Source organism: Phyllostomus hastatus, unplaced genomic scaffold, assembly GCF_019186645.2.
Source record: "Phyllostomus hastatus isolate PE091 unplaced genomic scaffold, TTU_PhHast_1.1 phas_contig_254, whole genome shotgun sequence".
NCBI classification, from domain to species: Eukaryota; Metazoa; Chordata; class Mammalia; order Chiroptera; family Phyllostomidae; genus Phyllostomus; species Phyllostomus hastatus.
The window spans coordinates 21,989,663-22,011,694 of NW_025333810.1; the positions used below are offsets into that span (position 1 = coordinate 21,989,663).

General features: G+C 40.7%; 1 protein-coding gene across 1 annotated transcript in view; it reads left to right on the top strand.

The window, feature by feature from the left end:
* The window catches only part of ARPC1A (actin related protein 2/3 complex subunit 1A), a 29,346-nt gene extending 9,293 nt beyond the window's left edge, over positions 1–20,053 (top strand). The window contains exons 4-10 of the mRNA XM_045838090.1: positions 6,483–6,705; positions 9,553–9,660; positions 11,731–11,943; positions 14,188–14,263; positions 14,482–14,675; positions 17,802–17,892; positions 19,638–20,053. Coding sequence (XP_045694046.1) covers positions 6,483–6,705; positions 9,553–9,660; positions 11,731–11,943; positions 14,188–14,263; positions 14,482–14,675; positions 17,802–17,892; positions 19,638–19,676 — 944 coding nt within the window. The 3' untranslated portion in view covers positions 19,677–20,053. The remainder of the gene's footprint in view (positions 1–6,482; positions 6,706–9,552; positions 9,661–11,730; positions 11,944–14,187; positions 14,264–14,481; positions 14,676–17,801; positions 17,893–19,637) is intronic.
* Positions 20,054–22,032: the final 1,979 nt, after the last annotated feature.

Consider the following 22,032-nt stretch of genomic DNA (forward strand, 5'->3'; position numbering starts at 1 on the left):
GCACTCTATTAGTGTTGTGGAAAACACTGAACCTAGTATCAGGACTAAGAGCTTAGATTAGGAGATGGGGCATGAAAGTGAAAACTGGAGAGCATGTCAGCTGTGTGAAAATGTAAGCCAAACTGTGTTCCCAGCTGCTGCAGGAATGCAGTGTTTTCCACAAGTTTCTTCTGTGTTGTTTTAGGGGCAAGGAAGATATTCCAAAATACTGAAAAGGACAAAGAATAATAATATAACAAACACCCATTTTCTGCCACCCAGAATTAACAGCAAAAAAGATAACTGTCTTTTTTCCTGTGCCAGAGAACTTAGGAAACAAAGATTTAATAACAACGAATATTATTTTTAGATAATGGTAAAGTCCCATCTCACTACCACTCCTGTTCCTGTCCCTCAGAAGGTAGCCTGTAGATCATATAAACTTCTGGCCAAGATGGAGGCATAGGTAGATATGCTTCACTTCCTTGCACAATCAAAAGAAGGATAACAACCAATTTAAAAGAAAAAAAAAACAGAACTGCCAGAATATCAAACTGTCCGGAAGTCTGACAACCAAGGAGTTAAAGAAACAATCACCCAGACTGGTAGGAGGGGTGGAGACGGGAAGCCAGGGCAATGAGGATGCCCAACAAGGGTGCAGCTGGTGGACAAGGGCAGGCAAAGCAGCAGATAGCAGACTCAGATATCCCATATTAGCATGGAGATAAGCTGGAAGGAACAACTAGGGAGTGAGACAGACTGTTCAAACCAGGGTTCCAGTGCAAGAAACTAAAACCTCAAAACCTCTGGCTGTAAAATCTGTAGGGGTTGCGGCAGCGGGAGAAACTCCCAGTCTCACAGGAAGGTCCACTGGAGGGGGCCATGGGATACTAGAATGTACCCACCGACATGGGAATCAGCACCTAAAAAGGCAGATCCACTTGTGGGTAGCAGGGGAAGTGACTGAAAGCAGGGCGAGAGCTAAGCAAGCAGAATTGTTCCCTTTCTGACCCCTCTCCCACATACAGGGCCACAGCACACTGAAGTGGTTTGCGCCGCCCTTGCGAATACCTAAGGCTTTGCCCCTTACAACGTAACAGGTGTGGCGAGACAAAGAAATACGGTCCAAATGAAATAGCAGATCAAAGCCCCAGAAAAAGAACTAAGCATTGAGGAGATAGCCAACCTATCAGATGTACAGTTCAAAACACTGGTAATCAGGATGTTCACAGAACTGATTGAGCTGGATCTCAAAATAGAGGGAGAAGTGCAGGCTATGCAAAGTGAAATAAAGCAAGATACACAGGAAACCAATAGTGAAGAGAAGGAAACCGGGACTCAGATCAATGGTTTGGACCAGAAGGAAGAAATAAACAGTCAACTGGAACAGAATACAGAAACAAGAATTCAAAAAAAAAATGAGGAGAGGAACCTCTGGGACAACTTTAAACATTTCAACATCTGAGTCATAGGGGTGCCAGAAGAAGAGGAAGAGCAAGAAATTGAAAACTTATTTGAAAAAATAAGGAAAATTTCCCCAGTCTAGCGAAGGAACTAGACATTCAAGTCCAGGAAGCCCAGAGAGTCTCAAAGAAACTGGATCTGAGGAGAAACACACCAAGACACATCACAATTAAATTACCCAAGATTCAAGATAAAGAGAGAATCTTAAAAACTGCAAGAGAAAAGGAGACATGTACCTACAAAGGAGTTTCCATAAGACTATCAGCTGATTTCTCAAAAGAAACTTTACAGGCAACAAGGGGCTGGAAAGAAGTATTTGAAGTCATGAAAAGCAAGGACCTACAACCAAGATTACTCTATCCCGCAAAGCTATCATTTAGAATGGAAGGGCAGATAAAGTGCTTCCCAGATAAGGTCAAGTTAAGGAGTTTATCATCACCAAACCTTTATTATATGAAATGTTAAAGGGATTTATCTAAGAAAAAGAAGATAAAAACTATGAACAGTAAAATAACAACAATTTCAAAACTGTCAACAATGGAACCTAAAAAATAAAACCCTAAGTAAACAACTAGAACAGGAGCAGAATCACAGAAATGGAGATTGCATGAAGGGTTATCAGTGGAGAGGAGGAAGGGAAGAATAGAGGGAAAAGGTACAGGGAATAAGAAGCATACATGATAGGTGGAAAATAGACAGGAGGAAGTTAAGAATAGTATAGGAAATAAAGAAGCCAAAGAATGTATATGTATGACCCATGAACATGAACTAAGGGGGAGGGATATGCTGGAGGGAGTAGGGGTGCAGGGCGGAAGAGGATAAAGGAGAGGAAAAAAACAAACAACTTTAATAGCATAATCAGTAAAATACACTTAAAAAAAAGAAGGTAGCCTATAATTTAGTATGACATTGTCCCATGTTTAATACTTTTATATACGTGTGTGTGTGTTCATAAGCAATCTATAGTACTATTGGCTAGTATTTCTAAATGCTACCAAAATAACATCATATCATATAACTCTTGCAGCTTGCTTTTACATTCCCCATTGTTCTGAGCTCTACGTTGGTGTACCTGGATCGTTTGTTCCCAGCGAAAACTTGTGACCATCCCTTTTTGCTTTTACCAGAATTTATATGTAATGCTAGTAAGCATGCTGAGCTGGCTGATTTTATATTACCAAACCAGCACCAAAGACATAATTTCTATTTTTGTTGCTATTGCTTTCCCACATCTTTATTTCTATTTGGTTTGGCCTATTTTCACTAGTCTTTTTGCCAGTGACCAAAGAGATAGCCAAAAAAAAAAAAAATGAAATATTTAGTTGTGTCCTTTTTTCCCTGCTTCATTTTTGGAATCCTTTGAACTTGGCCCTGTTTTCTGTCTAAATGCTCAAATGATACTCTTTTTAGGTCACACAAAAAAATGTTGTTGGAAAAATCTAAATATAATTCTGTGGCGGGAGACCAAGGGTCAAACTTATTTCCTCAGAAAGACAGTTAACTACAGAAAAAGAAAAACTATCTCCTAAAGCTTTCTAGAAGAAAAGACTAGTCGGTACTGTAGAGAAAAAGAGTATGACAAACATCAAAGGGATATCAGAGTCCTAGTGTTTTTTTCCGTGGGTTTATTCTTTTGTGTTAAATGTTTAATCACTCTCTTAAAAAAAAACACCACCACCATTTTGCCATGAACAGTTTTAAACAGATAACAAAAATAGGCAACAGTTGTAATGAGCCCATGTATACTCATCGCCCAGATTCAACAATTATTAACTCACAGCCAGGCTTGTTCTCAACTCCCTTCCTGTACTATTTTGAAGCACATCCCAGACATTGTATCATTTCATATTTCAGTTTGTATCTCTAAAAGATAAGGACTCTTCAATAATAACCAATACAATATTTTGTTTTGATTGGGATCCTAAGAAGATACAGACATGGTTGTGATTAGTTGATTTATCTGTCTTTTGTTTATAGGTTCCCTTTCTTTCTTTTCCTTTGCAATTTATTTGTTAACAAAATTGAAAATCAGATTGTTTGTCCTATATAGTGTTCTCCACAGCCTAGATTCTACTGATTGCAACCCCATGGTGGTTTACAGATTCTCTGTCCTCTATATTTCCTATAAATTGCTAGTTGAGTCAGATGATGGTAGGTTCTTCCATCAAGGAGGTACACAGTGTTTAGTTGTCTTTCTTTCTGTGATGTTAGGAACTATTGATGATCAGTGCCATATCTATTAATTTAGTAATGGCTGCAACTTAATAATATTCTAAAACTATCATTTCTTTTCTATCAGCTGGAATACATTTATGAAAAATGCTATCTCATCTACTGTTTAGTTAGCCTGAGATGTAGTTAGTATAGGAAAGACAGGATAGATGCTTGATTTCCCTCCTTTTCTTTCAAGTCTTCTAATAGCAGGAAAACGGAAAAAAAGATGCAAAGCTAAATCAGTAAGATGAAAATTTGCCTTTTACTGAATATTTGCTCTTCACATCTCTTTAACAAATGTGTATTTAAAGAGCTAAAGGCAATTCTCATCTAAAATATGACAATTCGAGGCTATGACTGTTTTTACAGCTTTCAAATTCAAATGAAAGATGTGGCTATAGCAGTAGACTTGGAACGATAAAACCCAGCAGAAGGCAGTTCCTTATAATTTTCTGAAATAGTAAGGGTATACTGATTTTTTTAATTAAGTACCTCATGTTTAAGCACCTCAGTAATTCTTATCAAACACATATGTGTTTAATTAGAGTGGTGGTCATATGGAATAAGGGGTGAAATTTGAGATTGGCAAAATCAATAAGCTTTCTCTTACAAGGCAATATTCTGGATACTAGAGGATATATTAGGTTTTTAATTGCTGTGTAACAAATACTATAGATTTAGCTGCTTAAGTCATACATTTATCATCTCTCAGTTTTTGTGGGTCAAGAGGCAGGGCCTGGCCTGACCAGTGTGGCTCAGTTGTTTGCAGCATTGTCCCATGCCTCAAAAGGTTGGGGGTTCAATTCGTGCTCAGAGCACATGCCTGGGTTGTGGGTTTGTTCCCTGGTCAGGGTGTGTGCAAGAGGCAACAACAATGTTTCTCTAAAAAGTTACAAAAAAAAAAAGAAAGTGAGGGCCTGGCTTCTCTGGGACTCTGCTTTAGGTCTCACAAGCTATAAATAAGATGTCAATCAGGGGTGATTTCTCCTCAAAGGCTCAGTCAGGGAGGGGTCCACTTCCAAGCTCCTTCAGGTTGTTGATAGAACAGTTCATTTCCTTGCAACTGTAAGATTCATGGCAGCTTACTTCTTCAAAAGTCAACAATGGAGAATGAGTGTGAGTATCTCTAGCCAGAGGGGTGGCACATTGTGTTTTGGGGGGTGGTTTTTTGAGCGGGGGCACATCCTTATGTAATCTTATACAGTAATCATGTACATCTTATCACCTCTTCTAAATTCTGTTGATTAAAACCAAGTTACAAGTCCTGCCCACACATGTGGAGAGGGGACTGCAGAGAGGCATGAACACCCACCAGCAGGCAAGGTCACGGGGACCACCCTATGGTCTGCCTACCATAGTAGTTTCAAAGTCTGGCTTCCTGTGGTCAAGAAGCTTATAATCAAGTTAGGGAAACAATACATTCATAAAAATAATAACATTTTGAGTCACGCTTCTGGGATTTTTATCATACAGGGATAATTTTAACCAGAGCAAAAAGATATGTGCCTAAATGTTTATTCCTATTTTATCTATCTTAATAAGTGATTGGAAACTAGCAAAATGTTCAACTGTGGGATCTTTGGGGAAATTATTATGATAAGATCAGTGTTCTGAAATGATGAATAATCACTGCTAATTTGTAAAAAGCAAGAGAATATATTTGCCAACATATTAATATTGGCGGAATGTATGGGACATAAAGAACAGGGGCAGGGCTTTATTGATTTTCTGAATGTTCCATTGTGATTGTTTCATAACAATGTATGGGTTTTGCTTTTGTAGTTAAAAATAAACTTTTAAATCTAATAAAGAGGGCTGTGAAACTGTCCTGCAATGAATGGATTTATAATGAAAATACACATCACTCAGAGCACACTCCTCCATGTCTTTTTCCCTTCAATGGTGCAGATAACTGTGCTGGCATTTCCTGTAGATGAATAAATAAACTGTTCATACTACTAAGTCAATATATGACTAATGGAGATTTTTATTTATATTCACCTTACCTGTTCCCATATAAATGTTAAGAATGTTAATTATTTTTAGGGAGATATCTGTAATAAAAATTTATTATTAATATTTATATAACTTCAGTGTGAAATTATATTTATAGAAAATACCTCATCAGTAGCTATAAAATGACTGAATCATAGCAGCTTTTACTCTTGATATATTACAAACTGACTGATTCTGGGATCCTTCACAGAAGTACCAAGTAAGTAAAAGTCTAGTCAAAAAAGAAATATAAACTTTACATTTAGATATATATGTAGGTCTCTTCCTAGTTTTAGATACAAAGATACTCAAGGATTCTTTCATACAACCTGTATCATACAGAAAATGTATTTAGGTTCTTTTAAATGACAGAGACCTTCAGAAGAATATATAATGAAACACAACATATATTTGTCCCTCTAAAAACTAAAAAGTATTTTTATTCTGTATGTTGTTTTATTTGGATGTCATATAGCAGACTTTCAGTTAATGTTACTGAATTAGGTGTGTTAATGAATAATAAAGATACTTTCAGACAAAAGAAAAAGATCTTAGAGGAAAGATCAAGGTCCTCAGACCAGATATCTTTAGACCTGTGAATGGGTGGAAAGAATGCCCCTGCTTAGTTTTGCAACCTCTGCAGTTATAAAACGGTTCTGTTCTGCCTAGCCTCATGGAGGATCTCAAGTTAGAGAACTTTGCAGAGAAACATCCTTGCCCTTGTGATGTGATGATCACATTGGTCCCAGCCATACCAGTGCCGACCCGCCTGTGCCATGTCAGTTTTCATTGACCCAGGCAAAGCAGATGATGCCATGTCTCACTTTCAGGTATTGACTGGGCTCCCAAGAGCGACCGCATCGTCACTTGTGGAGCAGACCGCAATGCCTATGTCTGGAGTCAGAAAGATGGTGTCTGGAAGCCAACCCTGGTGATCCTGAGAATTAATCGTGCAGCGACTTTTGTCAAGTGGTCCCCACTAGAGAACAAATTTGCTGTGGGAAGTGGAGCACGACTCATTTCGGTTTGTTACTTTGAGTCTGAAAATGACTGGTGAGCAACATCTGAGTGTTTTTTTATTTCTCTATACAATCATACATTTAGACTGCTATGTTCTTGGTGACGTTTTGAGACACTGGGTAAAGGGGATAACTTCAGTTTTACTTCACCTAGAGGATTTTTTTCCTCTAAACTTTTCCATTCTCTCTAATTGAGCATTTTTCCTTCTTATATGCACTTTGAGTCAAATCTCCATCTTTCTCATAGAGAGCTGTGGTTTCCATGTTCTGATCCCCTAAATTGTTTGTTCTGTAAGCTATTACTACTTTTCTAACTCTCTGCTGTCTATATTGGTGTTTTCTTACTCTGATGTATAAATCATAAACTTGAAAGATTCTTAGTATCCTGAGATACAATTTTTTTTATCTCTGTTCACTTAAAATATCTAGAATTCTTACAAACAACAGTGTTCTCCTTTCTTTAAAGTTTATTTCCTAACCAAATCTGTTCCTTGGTATAATGATTTACTTGTTTAAGCTATGGAAGTAAAAATTGGCCAGGACCTTGGAAATATAATCAGCCTTTTGTGCATTTTTTTATAAATTACATGTAGCTAAGCCAGTCAAAATGCAGAGGCTTGTGTTATGGTTAAGTAACTTACTTTACTCCTTCCTGCTTACTTTAATAAGAAAACAACACTGCTCTGCCTGACATGCATTCAGAAAGGGTAGTTACCACCCTTCTATGTGGAACTGTCAGTACAAAACTGGTAGTGTGGATTTGTACTAAAAATAGCAGAGTACACATTACTGTCTGTGTTAGTGTTACTGATTGCCTTCTGCTGAAAAGGGATTATCATATTACACTTTGTAACTTAGTAAAACCTTGGAAATGTTGATTCTTTGAACAGAAAGTCTGAATTTGCTGCAACATTGAATTATGAATTTAAGATACGCATTTTTCTTTCAAGCATGTATAAAATTAAGGTTAACAAAATATTGCCTGCTAAAAATCATTTAGAAAGTTCACTATAACAAATAGGTAAGAAACAATTTTTCTTTCTAAGTAACCAATGTCAGTGATTGTTTACACTTTTATTCATTAAAAAGTAGTATCAAATATAGGTAAATTGGGCTTTACTGTAGTACACAGTGTCATCATATGAACAAGCTGTCAGGTGAGTTTTTCAGCTAGGGAACAATATTTTACTGGTATGATGTGACTACTTTAAAACTACCTCTATCTGGCTGGTGTAGCTCAGTTAGTTGGAGAGTCATCCTGTAGACCAAAAGGTCATGGGTTTGATTCCTGGTCAGGGTTCATACCCAGGTTGTGGATTCCATCCCTGGTTGGAGTATGTACAAGAAGGCAGCCATTCAATATTTCTCTCTCTCTCTCTCTTTCTCTTTTTGTCTCCCTGCCCCCACTGTTCCCTCTCCCTCCCTCCCTGCTTCCCTACCTCTCTCCCTTCCTTCCCCTCTCTCTAAAAGCAATGAAAAAGTAGGAAGTGGGGATGGCTGGGGCTGGGGGTAATGGTGGTGGGGGGAATAGAAACAACTTGAACAACAATAAAGAAAGAACTAAAAGCAATAAATAGAATTTTCTTATAAAAATAAGCAATGAAAAAAATGTCCTTGGGTGAGAATTTTAAAAATAAACAACCTCTAAGTCTTCAATTTAAAATAACTATTATTAAATAAGTTAGAATATTGTCTGTTTTTCAGAATGAAATTTTTCAGATGGGTTCCTAACAAAAAGATTCTATAGAAAAAAAGCTTTCAAGAAAGGGTATTTGGTACAATATTAAGTCTCTCCTCTTGAACAACAGAACATGACTGATTTTTTAAGCAGCAATTTAAGGGCAGAAATTGATTTACTTATGCCAGAATAATGACTGGTTTTAGACATAAATAAACTCTTTAAATGAAGCTAGAGAATTACAGGTTAACCTCCAAAAAGAGGTTCTGCTGATTTCTTGGTTGTGTTTTCTCTGTGAAAAAAAAGTTAAAAAAAAATTGCAGCTTCAGGAAGTTTATTGTAGTTAACATTGGAAACTTAGGAAATTAAACTATCTTACAACCCAAACTTAACCTAAAATGAAATAACAAATAACTGAATATGTATAATAAAAATTCAAGTAATTTCTGCCCTGGCCAGTGTTGCTCAGTTGTTTGGAATGTTGTCCTGTAAGCTGAAAGGTCTCTGGTTTGATTCCTGGTCAGGGCACATGCCGGGGTTGTGGGCCAGAACTCCAGTTGGGGGCATGCAAGAGGCAACCGATCGTTTCTCTCCCACATCAGTGTTTCTCTCCCTCTCTCCCACCCCTTCTTCCCGCTTCTCTTTAAAAAAAAATGGTTAAAGTCTCACAAAATCTGAAACTCCATGGAGCAGTATGGGAGTTTATCCATAAATAAGCTTACTAAAGAGGATCCCCTGGTAACTGGAAAAGTTCAGAACTGGTTTCCCTGATGAGAATGTCGAAACCTAAAAGACAGGAAAATGGAAGGGACTATCTGTGATTCTTCCTCTCTTCCTCTATAAATGCACCTTCTTTCTGGCAGGAGACATGGTAGCCACATAAGAACCATGCATTGGTGTTTTGTTTTGTTTATTTATTTTTAGAGAGAGGGAAAGGGAGAGGGGGAGAGAGAGAGAGAGAGAGAGAGAAACATCAATGTGTGGTTGCCTCTCTTGTGCCCCCTAGTGGGGGCCTGGCCCTCAACCCAGGCATGTGCCCTGACTGGGAATTGAACGAGCTACCCTTCGGTTCACAGGCTGGTGCTCAGTCCACTGAGCCACACCAGCCAGGGTGCATTGGTGTTTTTTACTTGACATATTTGTAGGTCATTTGGGGATTGTTTGATTTGTGGATAAACTAAAATGGATTTTCTCCTTTTGTAGGTGGGTAAGCAAGCACATTAAAAAGCCGATTCGCTCCACGGTCCTCAGCTTGGATTGGCATCCCAACAATGTTTTGCTGGCAGCAGGATCATGTGATTTCAAATGCAGGTGGGAACATGAGAATTGAACAGATACACTTAAGCTGTTCATGATTCATCTCTGAACAAATATTTTTAAGGTCCCTTTTTGCAAGGTACTCTACCAAGCACCATGAGGGACTCAGAGATATGAAAGGAGCTTATAATCTAGAAGAGGAACTTAAAGCAAGTGCATAAATCACTGACGTAGAAAGAAGTAGACTTGGAAGTTTGGTAGAAGGGAGATGCAAGGGTGGGGACAAGGAGGTTTTCCTTAAGCAAAACATCCATGGTTTGGAATGGGGGCAGTGTTCTCCTCTCCCCCTGCCTCAACTACAATGTTATTTCTCATTTTATAACGCAGGCAGCAGACTCTGCAAATGCCAGTATGAAAGTAAAATTAACAAAACATAGCTGAACAGTATACTGCTGAGCTGTTATTGTGCTATTCATTTTCAGTTAAAGCTTTTTGTTAGTAGCATGAGGCTAAAAGAAACACAGCCACTTGGCTAAGAGCTTTAAGGATCATACAAGTAATTGCTTTTTTTAAAGTTATTCTTTATCAGCAAGGCTTTTTTTCCCCCTTTAGCCAAAAGGAAAGCAAATAAATGCTGCTTCATGTTGACTCTGTGGTGGGTTGGGAGATGGGATGCATCTTTCTTTAATAGGCAGTATGGAGAATATCCCAAAAACCTAGCTAGTCATTTATATCCATGAACACCCAAGAATTTTTTGTTTTGGATTGTTTTGGTTTTTTTTTTTTTAATGTATGTGGCAGTTTGACTGTGGAAAGGGGATTCAGTAGTGTCAAGGCACTTTTTAGAAAAATATTGGTTCTTCTACCAAAGAACCAGTGTAACAGAAAAGATACATAAATATTCTCTAGAGTTTTTCATATTTAAAAGTTCTGTTTTTGTCAGGTTACCCCGAGTCATTCTAGGTCCCTTAGAGGACAGCTAAGTGTTAATGATCCATACCACCTGAGTCATTTGGCTGTGTCTAAAAATCTGTTGTGAAAATAGGTTACAATTCCTTTGTTAACAATAATTTCCAGAAATAAACTTTGCTTTGACTTGTGCTCCTTTGAGAATGGGTCTGTTCAGTTCACACTCTTGAGTTTGCAGCTGAGAACCACCTGTTCTTTCCTGGACTCAGATGACTAACATAGTAGCCACTGTGATGCTGACGTAAAGCACAGTGATTCTAAAATGGTCACATCATCAAACTTACAGATAGCTCACTACACCCTTCTCCTCTTTCATGCCCTGACTCTTCCAAATCTGCTGCTGCCATTGTCATTTTGGGGGGAAATATTCTGGATCATTTAGGGAGTCTTTAAGGTCAGAAATTTTTAAGAGAAACTTTACAAAGTAGATAGAGCAAACAGGAATAAAAGGATAGATTCCTAGCTGTTCTTCATCCCTTTTGCTTCCCACCTCAAGGAATTAGAGAAAGAGACTGATGAGCAAGCTGTAAAGGAACCCCGTTCATCTCAGACTACACCTGCCACAAAGGCTGGACAGTAGGCCTCAGTCAAGTGAGCACAGCCCTCTGCCTGACAGCACTAGGGAAAGCCTGCTTGCTCTTCCGACAGCCTCCCTTGGCTTTCTCTTTGGATGTCCCTTTAAATGGGTTTATACCATTGGTTTATCACAGAGTGGCAACTAGTTTCCTTTCTCCTACCATTTGACTGTGTGGGCTTCCTGGGCTACTGTGTCGAAAATGATGGTGAAGTAGACAGACAGGAAAGAGTGCTGTGCTCATTTAGCCAGATATCCCAGGGGCAAAGGGCAGGACAGCACAATCCTCCCCCAGAATGTACACTCCCAGAGGGAAGGGCTTTGGGTATTCATTACTTCTTTTGAGGCATCATAAGTACTCTGTGAATACACATCGATTGAGTATGGATTTACCAAACTTGGATTGGCCTGTAGGCAACCTGGAACCATTCTGTGTCATAAGACATCTGTGTACCTGAACCTGTCCATCATATTTTGCTGTTTGTATCCTGGGACACCTTATGGCAGCTGCCTGTGGCCTATTTCTATATACGTGTATTTTCATTTACTTTTTCATTCTCTCCCTGCCCCTTAAACTACAGAGTGTTTTCTGCATACATTAAAGAAGTGGATGAGAAGCCAGCCAGTACGCCCTGGGGCAGCAAAATGCCTTTTGGTCAGCTGATGTCAGAGTTTGGTGGCAGTGGCACTGGTGGCTGGGTGCATGGCGTCAGCTTCTCGGCCAGTGGGAGCCGCCTGGCCTGGGTCAGCCATGACAGCACCGTGTCCGTTGCTGATGCCTCAAAAAGTGTGCAGTGAGTATTCACCTTTTGTTTTGAGTTAGGAAATGGGATAGAATCTCTCATCAGCTGGACTAAGGCTGCCCTTCCCTGGGTACTTATGCTGGATGCAAGCATAAAAATCTGACAGAGAACTGCAAGGAGGCCTTTAAAGTCACAGACACACAGTTCGATTGTCCATTCAGAGAAATTTTAAAGAGTTAGGTCTCACTTCCATAAACAAATTCTTAATGGAAATGCTGATAATGGTTCCTTAAATAGATTATGTGTTCTTGCTCTGTGTAGTCGGTGAATAATGACTCCATTAGTTTGGGACTTTATTCAGTAATACTAAAACTGTGAAGCCAATTCCTCTGATAACAGTCTAGAAGAACTGGAATTGTGATGATTCCTTTGTGCCTGCTCAGCCTTAAGGAGAGCAGTAGATACCTTGTTAGACATCAGAATTCATATTTGTTCACATGTTGGAGGGAAAATCTCCTTTCTTCACACATCCTTTTCCATTTACAGCCAAAGGTAACCTACTTTTAAAGGTCTCCTGACTTTCCCTGGTTAGGTGGCTCGACTGGTTAGAACATCGTACCATACACCCAAAGGTCGCAGGTTTAATCAGGGCACATACCTAGGTTGCAGGTTCAATCCTCGGTCGAGGCACATAGGGGAGGCAATCGACTGATGTTTCCCTCTCACATTTATGTCTTTCTGTCTCCCCCTTCCTCTCTCTCTCTCTCTCCCTCCTCCTTCCCTCTCCCCATTCCTCTCCCCCCTCCTCTCTCTCTCCCCCCCTTCCTCTCTCTCCCTCGTCCTCTCTCTCTAAAATTAATAAACACATTCCTCGGTTGAGTATTTTTTTAAAAAGTCTCCTGACTTAACCTGTATACTGAGAACCAGTTACATCAGGTGACTCTGGCTCCCTCTGCTGTCCAGTGACAACAAAGTGACACTTAAGAAAGAATATTTTTTCATAACGGATTTAATTGTATTTTTAAATTTTATGTTTCTTTAAAATACCCCCTCATTATAAATGACAATCTTCTAGAAGATTTCTATACATGTATAGATAGTTATACAGCTTTTGATTTTTAACATGAATGGAATTATGCTATACATTCTGTACAGTAATTTGCCTTTTGTCATTCAATAATATTTTCATGTTATAGTTATTTAATTTGTGTATAATTTATTATAATGCCTAATAAGCTGCTTCTTACAAGCCCCTGTCTACCCTTGTATTGATTTATATTTGGCTTTTATGGTCCTGCAAGTCAGATTAAGTCTTCCATCCTTCCCTTTCTCAAATGTAAATATTTCACATAGTAAAAGGCAGGTATGCCACAGTGAGGCCTTAAGACAAGGTGTTAAGATTTTGATCCAATATCAGTGGTATATGAGGTAGAGAGGTCGTCTCTTGAGACATAGTTTCCAAAATGCATCATCTTTTACATGAAGTTATATGATCCTAATTCATCAACCAGTGTGTTTTCCTGCCATATCTGTATAACCTTTTGGCGGGTTACTGGAGCAGATTACTAAATTATATACTGAGTACTTGTACTAAGTTTGCATGTATGTCAATACACACACCTCTTGTATGCATGTTCCTGGCTGACTAAGACTCTTCGTCTTGTTCATCAGTAGCCCTAGCTCTTAACCCAGTGCCTGGCAGAAGAAAGAGTATAGGCATTCATAACCGTTTGTGGTCCCAGCCCTCTTGGAACCCACAGTGAGCACAGGCGAGGATAAAACAGCAGAATAAGGCATTCAGTCATGAGTGACAATAAGAACTTTAGGAGGTCAGATAAAGGAGAAGCCATTTTAGACTGATATGGCCCAGGAAAGCTTCATGGAGGTGATCAAATCAGAGCTGAGCTTCAGAGACTGGGGTGGACTTCGGATAACCAAGAGGAGCAGAGAAACATGTGGTAAAGGGGTGTGGGAGCAAAGGTAGAGATAGGGTAGAACAAGGGCCTGCGGGGGACCAAGCTGTAGACCAGTTTGTTGTGACTGGGGGGCATTAGAGAGGAGGGGAGCATAGGCTAAAGATAAAGAGAGCGGAAGGCCTCAGTTCCTGCAGGTTACCTCAGGGCCATCTCATGCCTGAGATTCCTGAAAGACTAGGACATAGGGCTCCTTTTAAACATAAGTAGTCGTTTATACTGCCAATGTCCCTGTGAGAATGGGTCTTTTGTCATCTTCTGTACCTATAAAGAAACTGAATGGTTTATTCTAGCTCCATTTAACAAGTGTTCTTGTGTTCAGGGTCTCAACTCTGAAAACAGAGTTCCTGCCCCTCCTGAGTGTGTCATTTGTCTCAGAGAACAGCGTCGTAGCTGCTGTAAGTATTTCCCTTCATCTCTCCTTGTAATACACTGTATATAATTCTCCAGAACAGGAGCAGTGTGTTCTCTAGCACTAGCACAAAGTGGAATAGCGTCTTAGAAGAAACAGAGCTAGCCTTTAGGAGTAAGAGATGGCTGTGGTGGTGAACGTTCTGCTGAGGGGTTGGTAGGTAGGCAGTGTACTCTCCAGAGACTGACTAATATCTTGTTTCAGGGCCATGACTGCTGCCCAATGCTCTTTAACTATGATGACCGTGGCTGCTTGACTTTCGTCTCCAAGCTAGATATTCCAAAACAGAGCATCCAGCGCAATATGTCTGCCATGGAACGCTTCCGCAACATGGACAAGAGGGCCACAACCGAGGACCGCAATACAGCCTTGGAGACGCTGCACCAGAATAGCATCACGTAGGTGCCACCAGCTACCTGGGGCCCCATGGGCTGGGATCTGATTTCCTGGATGTCACCTGTAGTCAGGGCCCTGGCCATCTGGAAAGAAGTGTTTAGGGACCAAGATGCCCTTCTTTCCCTCTGTTTCCTGACTGGATCTCTCTGAAAGTTCTGTATACTGCATGCCCAGACATCCTTTCAGGAATGAGAGCAAGAAGTTTGTAGCTTCCCAAATTTAGGCTCTTTATTTTCAGCTCATGATAGGGAGTGAACTATACCCACCTAGTCATTCTGTCCTTCAAGATGCAAACAGCACAAGGCATCCATGGGAGGAGTGTGAGCTGGTGTGGGCTGTCGGTACAGTCTCTTCCCAGAGCTTGCTTTCTCAGAAACTTGATTGAGAATAAAAGAAATCTAATGAATAAAATAGAAACAGATTCATAGATACAAAGAACAGACTGACAGCTGTCAGAAGCAAAGGGGGTTGAGGGGCTGGGTGAAAAAGGTGAAGGGATTAAGCCACAAAAAAAATCTCATAGACACAGACAGCAGCATGGTGACTGACTGCCAGAGGGAAAGGGGAGTGGGAGGAGGTGGAAGAGGGTACGGAGGGGAATAAACAGTGAAGGAAGGAAACTTGTCTTTGGACCGTGAACATACAATATAATATACGGATAGCATGTTATAGAATTATATACTTGAAACCTATATAATTTTATTAACCAATGTCACCCCAATAAATTCAATAAAAAATTTTCAAAAAGAGAATGAAAGACCTTTCTGAATGTCACATTTCTCTGGTAGTGAAAATAACAGGAAGGTTAGTTACATCCTGTTTGAAAAGGTAATTCTAGCTACCATTTCAACCATGAATTTCAAGTGATATATAGAAGTAAGATATTTTAATTAGAGAAACAGAATTTCTTAGCATCATTATGACAAGCTGAAGAGTGTCTTAGTTTTCATCAGGGACATGTGGTTATATAAGACAATAGAACTGGGTTTTGTCCAAAAAGCTTAAATTTTTTAAACCTAGTCAGGAAATGCAATATATTCTTTTTTAAAAGATTTTATTTACATATTTTTAAAGAGAAGGGAAGGGAGGGAGAGAAACATCGATGTACAACTGGTTGCCTTTCACATGCCCCTAACTGCGGACTTGGCCCGCACCCTAGGCATGTGCCCCGACGGGGATTGAACCGGTGACTTTTTGGTTCACAGGCCAGTGAGGTACCATAGGATATTCTCTTTTTGACTAGACTTTTTATATTGAGAGACTTTTAATGTGGTGATGATGGCAGGAAGAATAATGGGAACCTCTACACTTTCTCTTTGAGAGAATTATCAATTCAGGTTTTGCTTTTCATCATGTTCAGTGGAAGGGACCACTGGACCTAAAGTAGGCTGAATATGTCTGCCCTACTGAAAAGTAGTAACTTGAAGAAATAGCAAAACTTTCTTCACATTTTCAAGCTTCTCTGTCTCGAATGACTTTCAAAGTTCTTTCTTGTGAATTTTTCTTATGCTCCTCTGCAGACTGTGTATCAGAAAGGAAACAGCTCTCATTGCCTCTCTGATACTTTAAGGCAAAAATAAGATGATAGACCCTTGTAGATTGACATGTTTACTTTTATTTGCAGGTACTAAGTCCTCTTTGCCCTAGAGCAGGTTAGCACGCTTTTTCTGTAAGGAACCAGATAGTAAATATTTCAGGCTCTTTGGGGCTAGACAGTCTCCTCAACTCTTCCAGTGTGGTACAAAAGCTGTTATGGACAATGTGTAAATAAATGAGAGTGGCTGTATATCAGTAAAACGCTATGGACCTGAAATTTGAATTTCATATAATATTCATGTGTCATGAAATAATAGTGATTTTTCCCCAGTCATTTCAGATTGTAAAATCCATTCTTACCTCAGGCTGTACAGAAACAGATGATTTGCCATTTGCCACCCCTTCCTAGAGGGAATGTTCTAGTCATTTAAGAGGAGAAAAAAAATATTGTCTAAGCTATAGAATTGATTTTCTTGGAAGTCTTTCAGATAACTAGACTGAGACAAGTTGTTTCATTTATCTGTTCCTCTGCTTTGCCTGGTTGGAATCTTACAGCTTGTCTGACTATTGCTAACATTTATAATGATTAATTTCAAATGCAAGGAGAGCTGTTGGCTTATGTGCCCTGACTGTTGGAGAGTGATTTGGGAGTTTTTGTTTGACACCAGTTGGATTTTGGTTGTAATTCATCCTGCCTCTACAATTTTTTTAAATTAGTTTCCATTTCAATCATAGCTGTGATCCTGCCCACCCCAATCCCCACCCCCACTCCTGGGCAGTTTGCATGCTCTGGATTGTCTTTTCTCCATGTCACTAATTAATGCAGGTTCCTAACTTTACCCTCATTTCAGTCTTTTCTGGGCACCTGGTAATAAAATACACTTGTGTATTTCATTTTTTTTCCTTTGGTGGGTAAATGATCTTTAAATATTTTCCTTTGTAGTTCTTAACTAGCCGGGCATTCCACTGCACCATGTTGACATCATCTGTGGTGCCGTGAAGGTGGCAGCCATCAACATATCAGCCCACAGTCCCCAGGATCTGTAATGGTTCCACAGAGTTCTCTGGCTAAAGATTGGTGCCACATCGGTCAGGCAGTGTTAACAATCTCATCAGTAGTGGTATTTCTATTGTACTTAATGTTTTTCTTTGAAGGCTTTGATGATCAGGGCACAGTCAGAAGGCACCACCTCAATCTCGACCTGTCTGTTCCAAATGGCCAGTTTCACTGTAATCTTCAGACCCTTCTAATCACTGGTTGCTTTGATGATATCATCACCAGCCTTTTTTGGAGACAGGCCCAGGGAAGGGGTGATCTTGGGGCCAGGACAGATGTGGCACCGACTTCCCTGCCTCATGTATACAACTTTGATTTCATTGGAATCAAATGAAATCAAAAGCCATATGCATATTTTCTAAGTCAGATTTCTGCAGCCTAATATTAACAGAAACTTAGTATTCAGGAGTTAATAGACAGTTTCCTTAAAATGCCCTTACACTATTAGGAAGGCTGGGGCTCAGTTCTACCACATACAATCTCTTACACTCCTTACAATCATACCTTACAATCTCTTGTTTTTGCCTTTCTTCAGTCAAGTATCTATTTATGAGGTGGACAAGCAAGATTGTCGCAAGTTTTGCACTACTGGCATCGATGGAGCCATGACTATTTGGGATTTCAAGGTATTTTCTGCCTTTTACAACAAATCTTGTTCATGTTAAAACTCTTCCTGTGAGAAAAATGTTTTTCATTTCTTGAAACAAAATATCAAAGCCAATGCAAATCAGAAATGTAGGACAGTAGACTGTAGTTGTCTTTAAAAACCTAAAAGTCATTAGCAGGAGGAAACCACACTTTCCCAATGAGATAGAATACATACTCTGCTAGATGCCCATCTACTCACGGAGGAAGTATTACGTGCTGTTTCTGTAGCAGGCTGTGTTGGGCACCAGTCTGAGTTTCACTATATAGATATATTTTCATGGTTTACACTAAATAATCTAATAAACATTGATCCAGTGCCCTCTGTGTGTGAGGCATGGTGCGAGGCACTGAGGATATTGAGATGGAGTCCCTTAGGGGCTTGTCTGGTATGAGAGAGAGGAAGGTGAAGGGATTGAGTGGAGCTCCAGCAGAGAATTCAGTGCCTCCCTTTTTGCATCGTGGGATTTTGGAGGATGCATGGGCTGCCAGTGCTGCAGGGGAAAGCCACATCTCTAGATGCAGTGGGATTTCAGGACACATGGTTGGGGACGAAGGGAGTGCACAAGCATTGCAAGCTGCAAGAGCAGCCTGTGCAGGTCAGGCCCAGAGCTCAGAGTGTGCACACTGAGTAAAAGGCACTGCCAGGGGTTTGGATTGTGGTGTGAGTCCTACAGAAGCAGAAGGTGGGACTAGAAAAAGAGAGCTGTGGCATGGTCAGGGAGAGGAAGCTGGGCTTTGTCTGCAGACAGCTAGGAGCGTCTCCAGAGTCAAAGTAAAAGCACCCGGCTATAAGGCACGAGTGGCCTAGGAAACTGAGGGCTCCAGGCAAAGGCTGTTGAGTCCAGAAAACAAGTGATGAGGATATGAACTGCAGCTGTGGTAGGGGTTGTAGCCAGGAAGCTCTGGACTGGAGAGAGAGGAGGCCTGATAGAAGGGGGTAGTGATAAATCCAGGAGGACTCTGTATGTTCCAGCTTTACAGAATATTGCTGTTGTGCATTTCCATGATGTTTTATATTTTTTCCCCCTCCTTGGGTCAAATACATAGTATGGAAAAGCTTCCAGAATATTCTGGAGAAACAAACTGCCTTTCTCTAAAAGTCTCTTCACCCACTTTTTACCTTCATACGCTTTAAGCCCTAGGCATTGTGGCTCCTGTGTAGTTCCCACCACGTGGGTGGTTACAGCTCTGCCCTTTATTCTTTGATCCCTCAGGCCATGTCCTTTTCTCTCTTGATGCACTTGTGTAAGCTAGCAAGTCCCAGTGCAGTTTTCTCTTCAATCCATCCTCCTTTGAGCACCTGCTGTGTTGTGCAGCCAGCTGGCTGCTGTGTGGCCTACAGAAACATAGAAGTTCCTGCCATTGGGGCATATAGAGTATGGTGAAGAGGCAAGGGATGTGTGCACAGATGGCCCTAATCATTAAAGACCAATGACATAGATAAGGAGGTGTGTGTCCCAGGAACACAGAGGAGTGTGCCTAGAGCCTGTGGGCTGGGGTGGTGGGGACAGGGAATGCATGGCCTGGAACAGCCAGCCGTCCTAGAGAATCTCTGCTGGACAGAGTCCTGGGAGAGTGGGTCTCAGATTTGGGGTGGCGGGGGGAGGGTCAAGGAGCCTGCACCTCAGCTGAGGAGGGGAGGGGGAGTGGTATGGCACTATAGGGAAAATGCCAGGATGGACAACCCTCAGTAACCATTAGTGTTCTTCCTGCCATTGTCAAGACCTTAGAGTCTTCCATCCAGGGCCTTCGGATAATGTGAAGCTGAGGGAGCCTCCCCGATTCAGCGGGACAAACTGACAAACTGCCCACGGCAGCTCCACCATTTGCATGATGGTGAGGAGAGCCAGCCACAAGGAAACACTGAAGACACATATCTCGAAAATGTTGTTTGTGTGGTTTTGTTTGAATATAATTGGTGAAAGTGTTGGTTTTTTAAAAGCAGTGACTGGGTTTTGTTTGTTTTTTGGTTTTTTGTCTGTTTATTTTTTTGGTTTTTGTTTTTGCTATTTCATTCCTTTTTTGACCAAAGTTTCTCTTTTAGTAGTTTATTATGGCAAATTGTCACACTAACTTAAAAAAAAAGGTGGAGAGATATGTAAATTGCTAAAAAAAAATGAAATAAAAATACTGAATGTGTTTGGTTTTGTTTCCTTAAAATATTTCTGTTTTTAGTAGAAAAACTGGGCCAGCTCTTCTTTAGACAGTTTTTTTAGATAAAATCTTAGATTATTAGTTTCTTAAATTGAATACAAGTGTTTTTTCTTCAGCCAAAAGAACAATTTATTGAATGCTATCTTTGGCATTGCAGTACTTTCGCAAAGCAGATGTACTGTCCCCACATTGCACATGAGGAAACAAAGATACCCACCCCATTAAGCAGCCAAGCCCAAATGGGAGCTACTCGTAGACCCCATGGCCTGGGCCCTGGGCCCACAGCAGGAATAACCACAGAAACAGGCACCTCTAGGCACATACTGCAAGGAGAGTGTGTGTGGTAGGAAGAGGAAAGGAACACATTATCATTTTGGTGTAGTGATTACTGTGCCCAAGCTAGGTTATTTTCATCATAATTAAACATGGAGTTTGACATTCCAAGGCTGAGACTCTTGAGAGATGCAAATATAAATGAATAACAAAGTGAAGAAATACAGAGTAGCCCCTCGAGCATGGCCATGTTCTTGACCTCACTGGCCCAGGAGAAGTAGAGCAGTGAATGAAACCCAACTCGAGTTTTAGGACACTGGTAACAGTGCTTCTCAGAGGACGTCATGATATTCTCTGAAGAGTTATGCTGCCCTTTTGGTGACTCGTGAACACATTACTCCCCTCCAGGAGAGAATCCAGCTCCTGAGGTACCAGCTCGGTGGGCCTGCCTCTCCCTGTTTGCTGTTGTGTTCTCTCTCGACCTGATGGCAGGAGGTCCTTCGTGTATGCATGCCCCACCCCCCCCCCGCCCCCATGCACCAGCAAGGCTGTCCTCAAGAGAGAGGAAAGACAAAGGCAAACCAAAATTACAAATTAGCAAGCCCAGAGGTTCTTAGAGAAACAGTTTATTCCATTAAAGAAACAACAGCAATAAAAAGTGTAATTTATGAACTTTGTTACCAAGAACTTCATAGCCACAGAGTATTTTTCTTTCTGTAAACCTGGGTCATTTCTCAGCCATGGGAGGACTCCCATCCCAGTCTGGCAGCTAGGGTCTTAAAACTGTGGAAGCGCCCTCCTCTCACCCTACCTTTGAGATTCAGGCCAGGCCTGGGTCCACAATGACTGCCCATCTGGAGGGCTTCCAGGTGACCACCAAAGCCCTTTGATTCGAAGCTGTGGGATTTCATGTCAAATTATAGTTCTGCCAAGTTGTGTGACCTTGAGCGATCGTTAACATCTCTGAACCTCAGCCTCCCTACCCATAAAGTGGTGATACAGGATTAGTAATTCCCATTAGATAGTAAAGCCCGGGTTTGCTTTCAGGCTTAGCACTGGCCCTATAATAGGCCTGGAGACCCTTAGTAGGCCTGGGAACAGTGTATGAAGGATTTTGCTAACAAAAAAAAAAAATGGACTAGTTCTTTCCAGAATACTTTGCTTAGAAAACTGGGGACCTCAGAACCCAATTGCTTAGGCATAACTCTTCAGTTTGCCCAACACCCATTACCAGTGGAGTAGTTACCGTGTGCCCCAACTCTGGAGGCAATGATGTGAAGTCCCAGGGTTCCCCCAGGTGTGTGAGAGCTACCCCATGTGGAATAGTCAGTACAGATCAGTATGAATCATAAGGTTATGTTATTTAAGTTATTGTCAGTGCATAATTTATATGAAGTGTGGTAGGTGGAATAATCCCTCCCCCCAAAGATGTCCACGTCCTAATTCCCAGAACCTGTGAATTTTTCAGATGGGATTAAATTAAAGATGTGATGGGGAGAGTATCCCAGGTGATCCAGGGTGCCCAATATGATCACAAGGATCCTTACAAGAGGGGGGCAGGAGGATCAGAGATGTAATGATGGAATCGTAGGTTGGAGGGCCACAAGGCCACGGATCCAAGAATGCAGGGGGCCTCTGTATAAGCTGGGAAAGGCACGGAAACAAGTTCTCTGTCGCTTCCAGAGGGAATG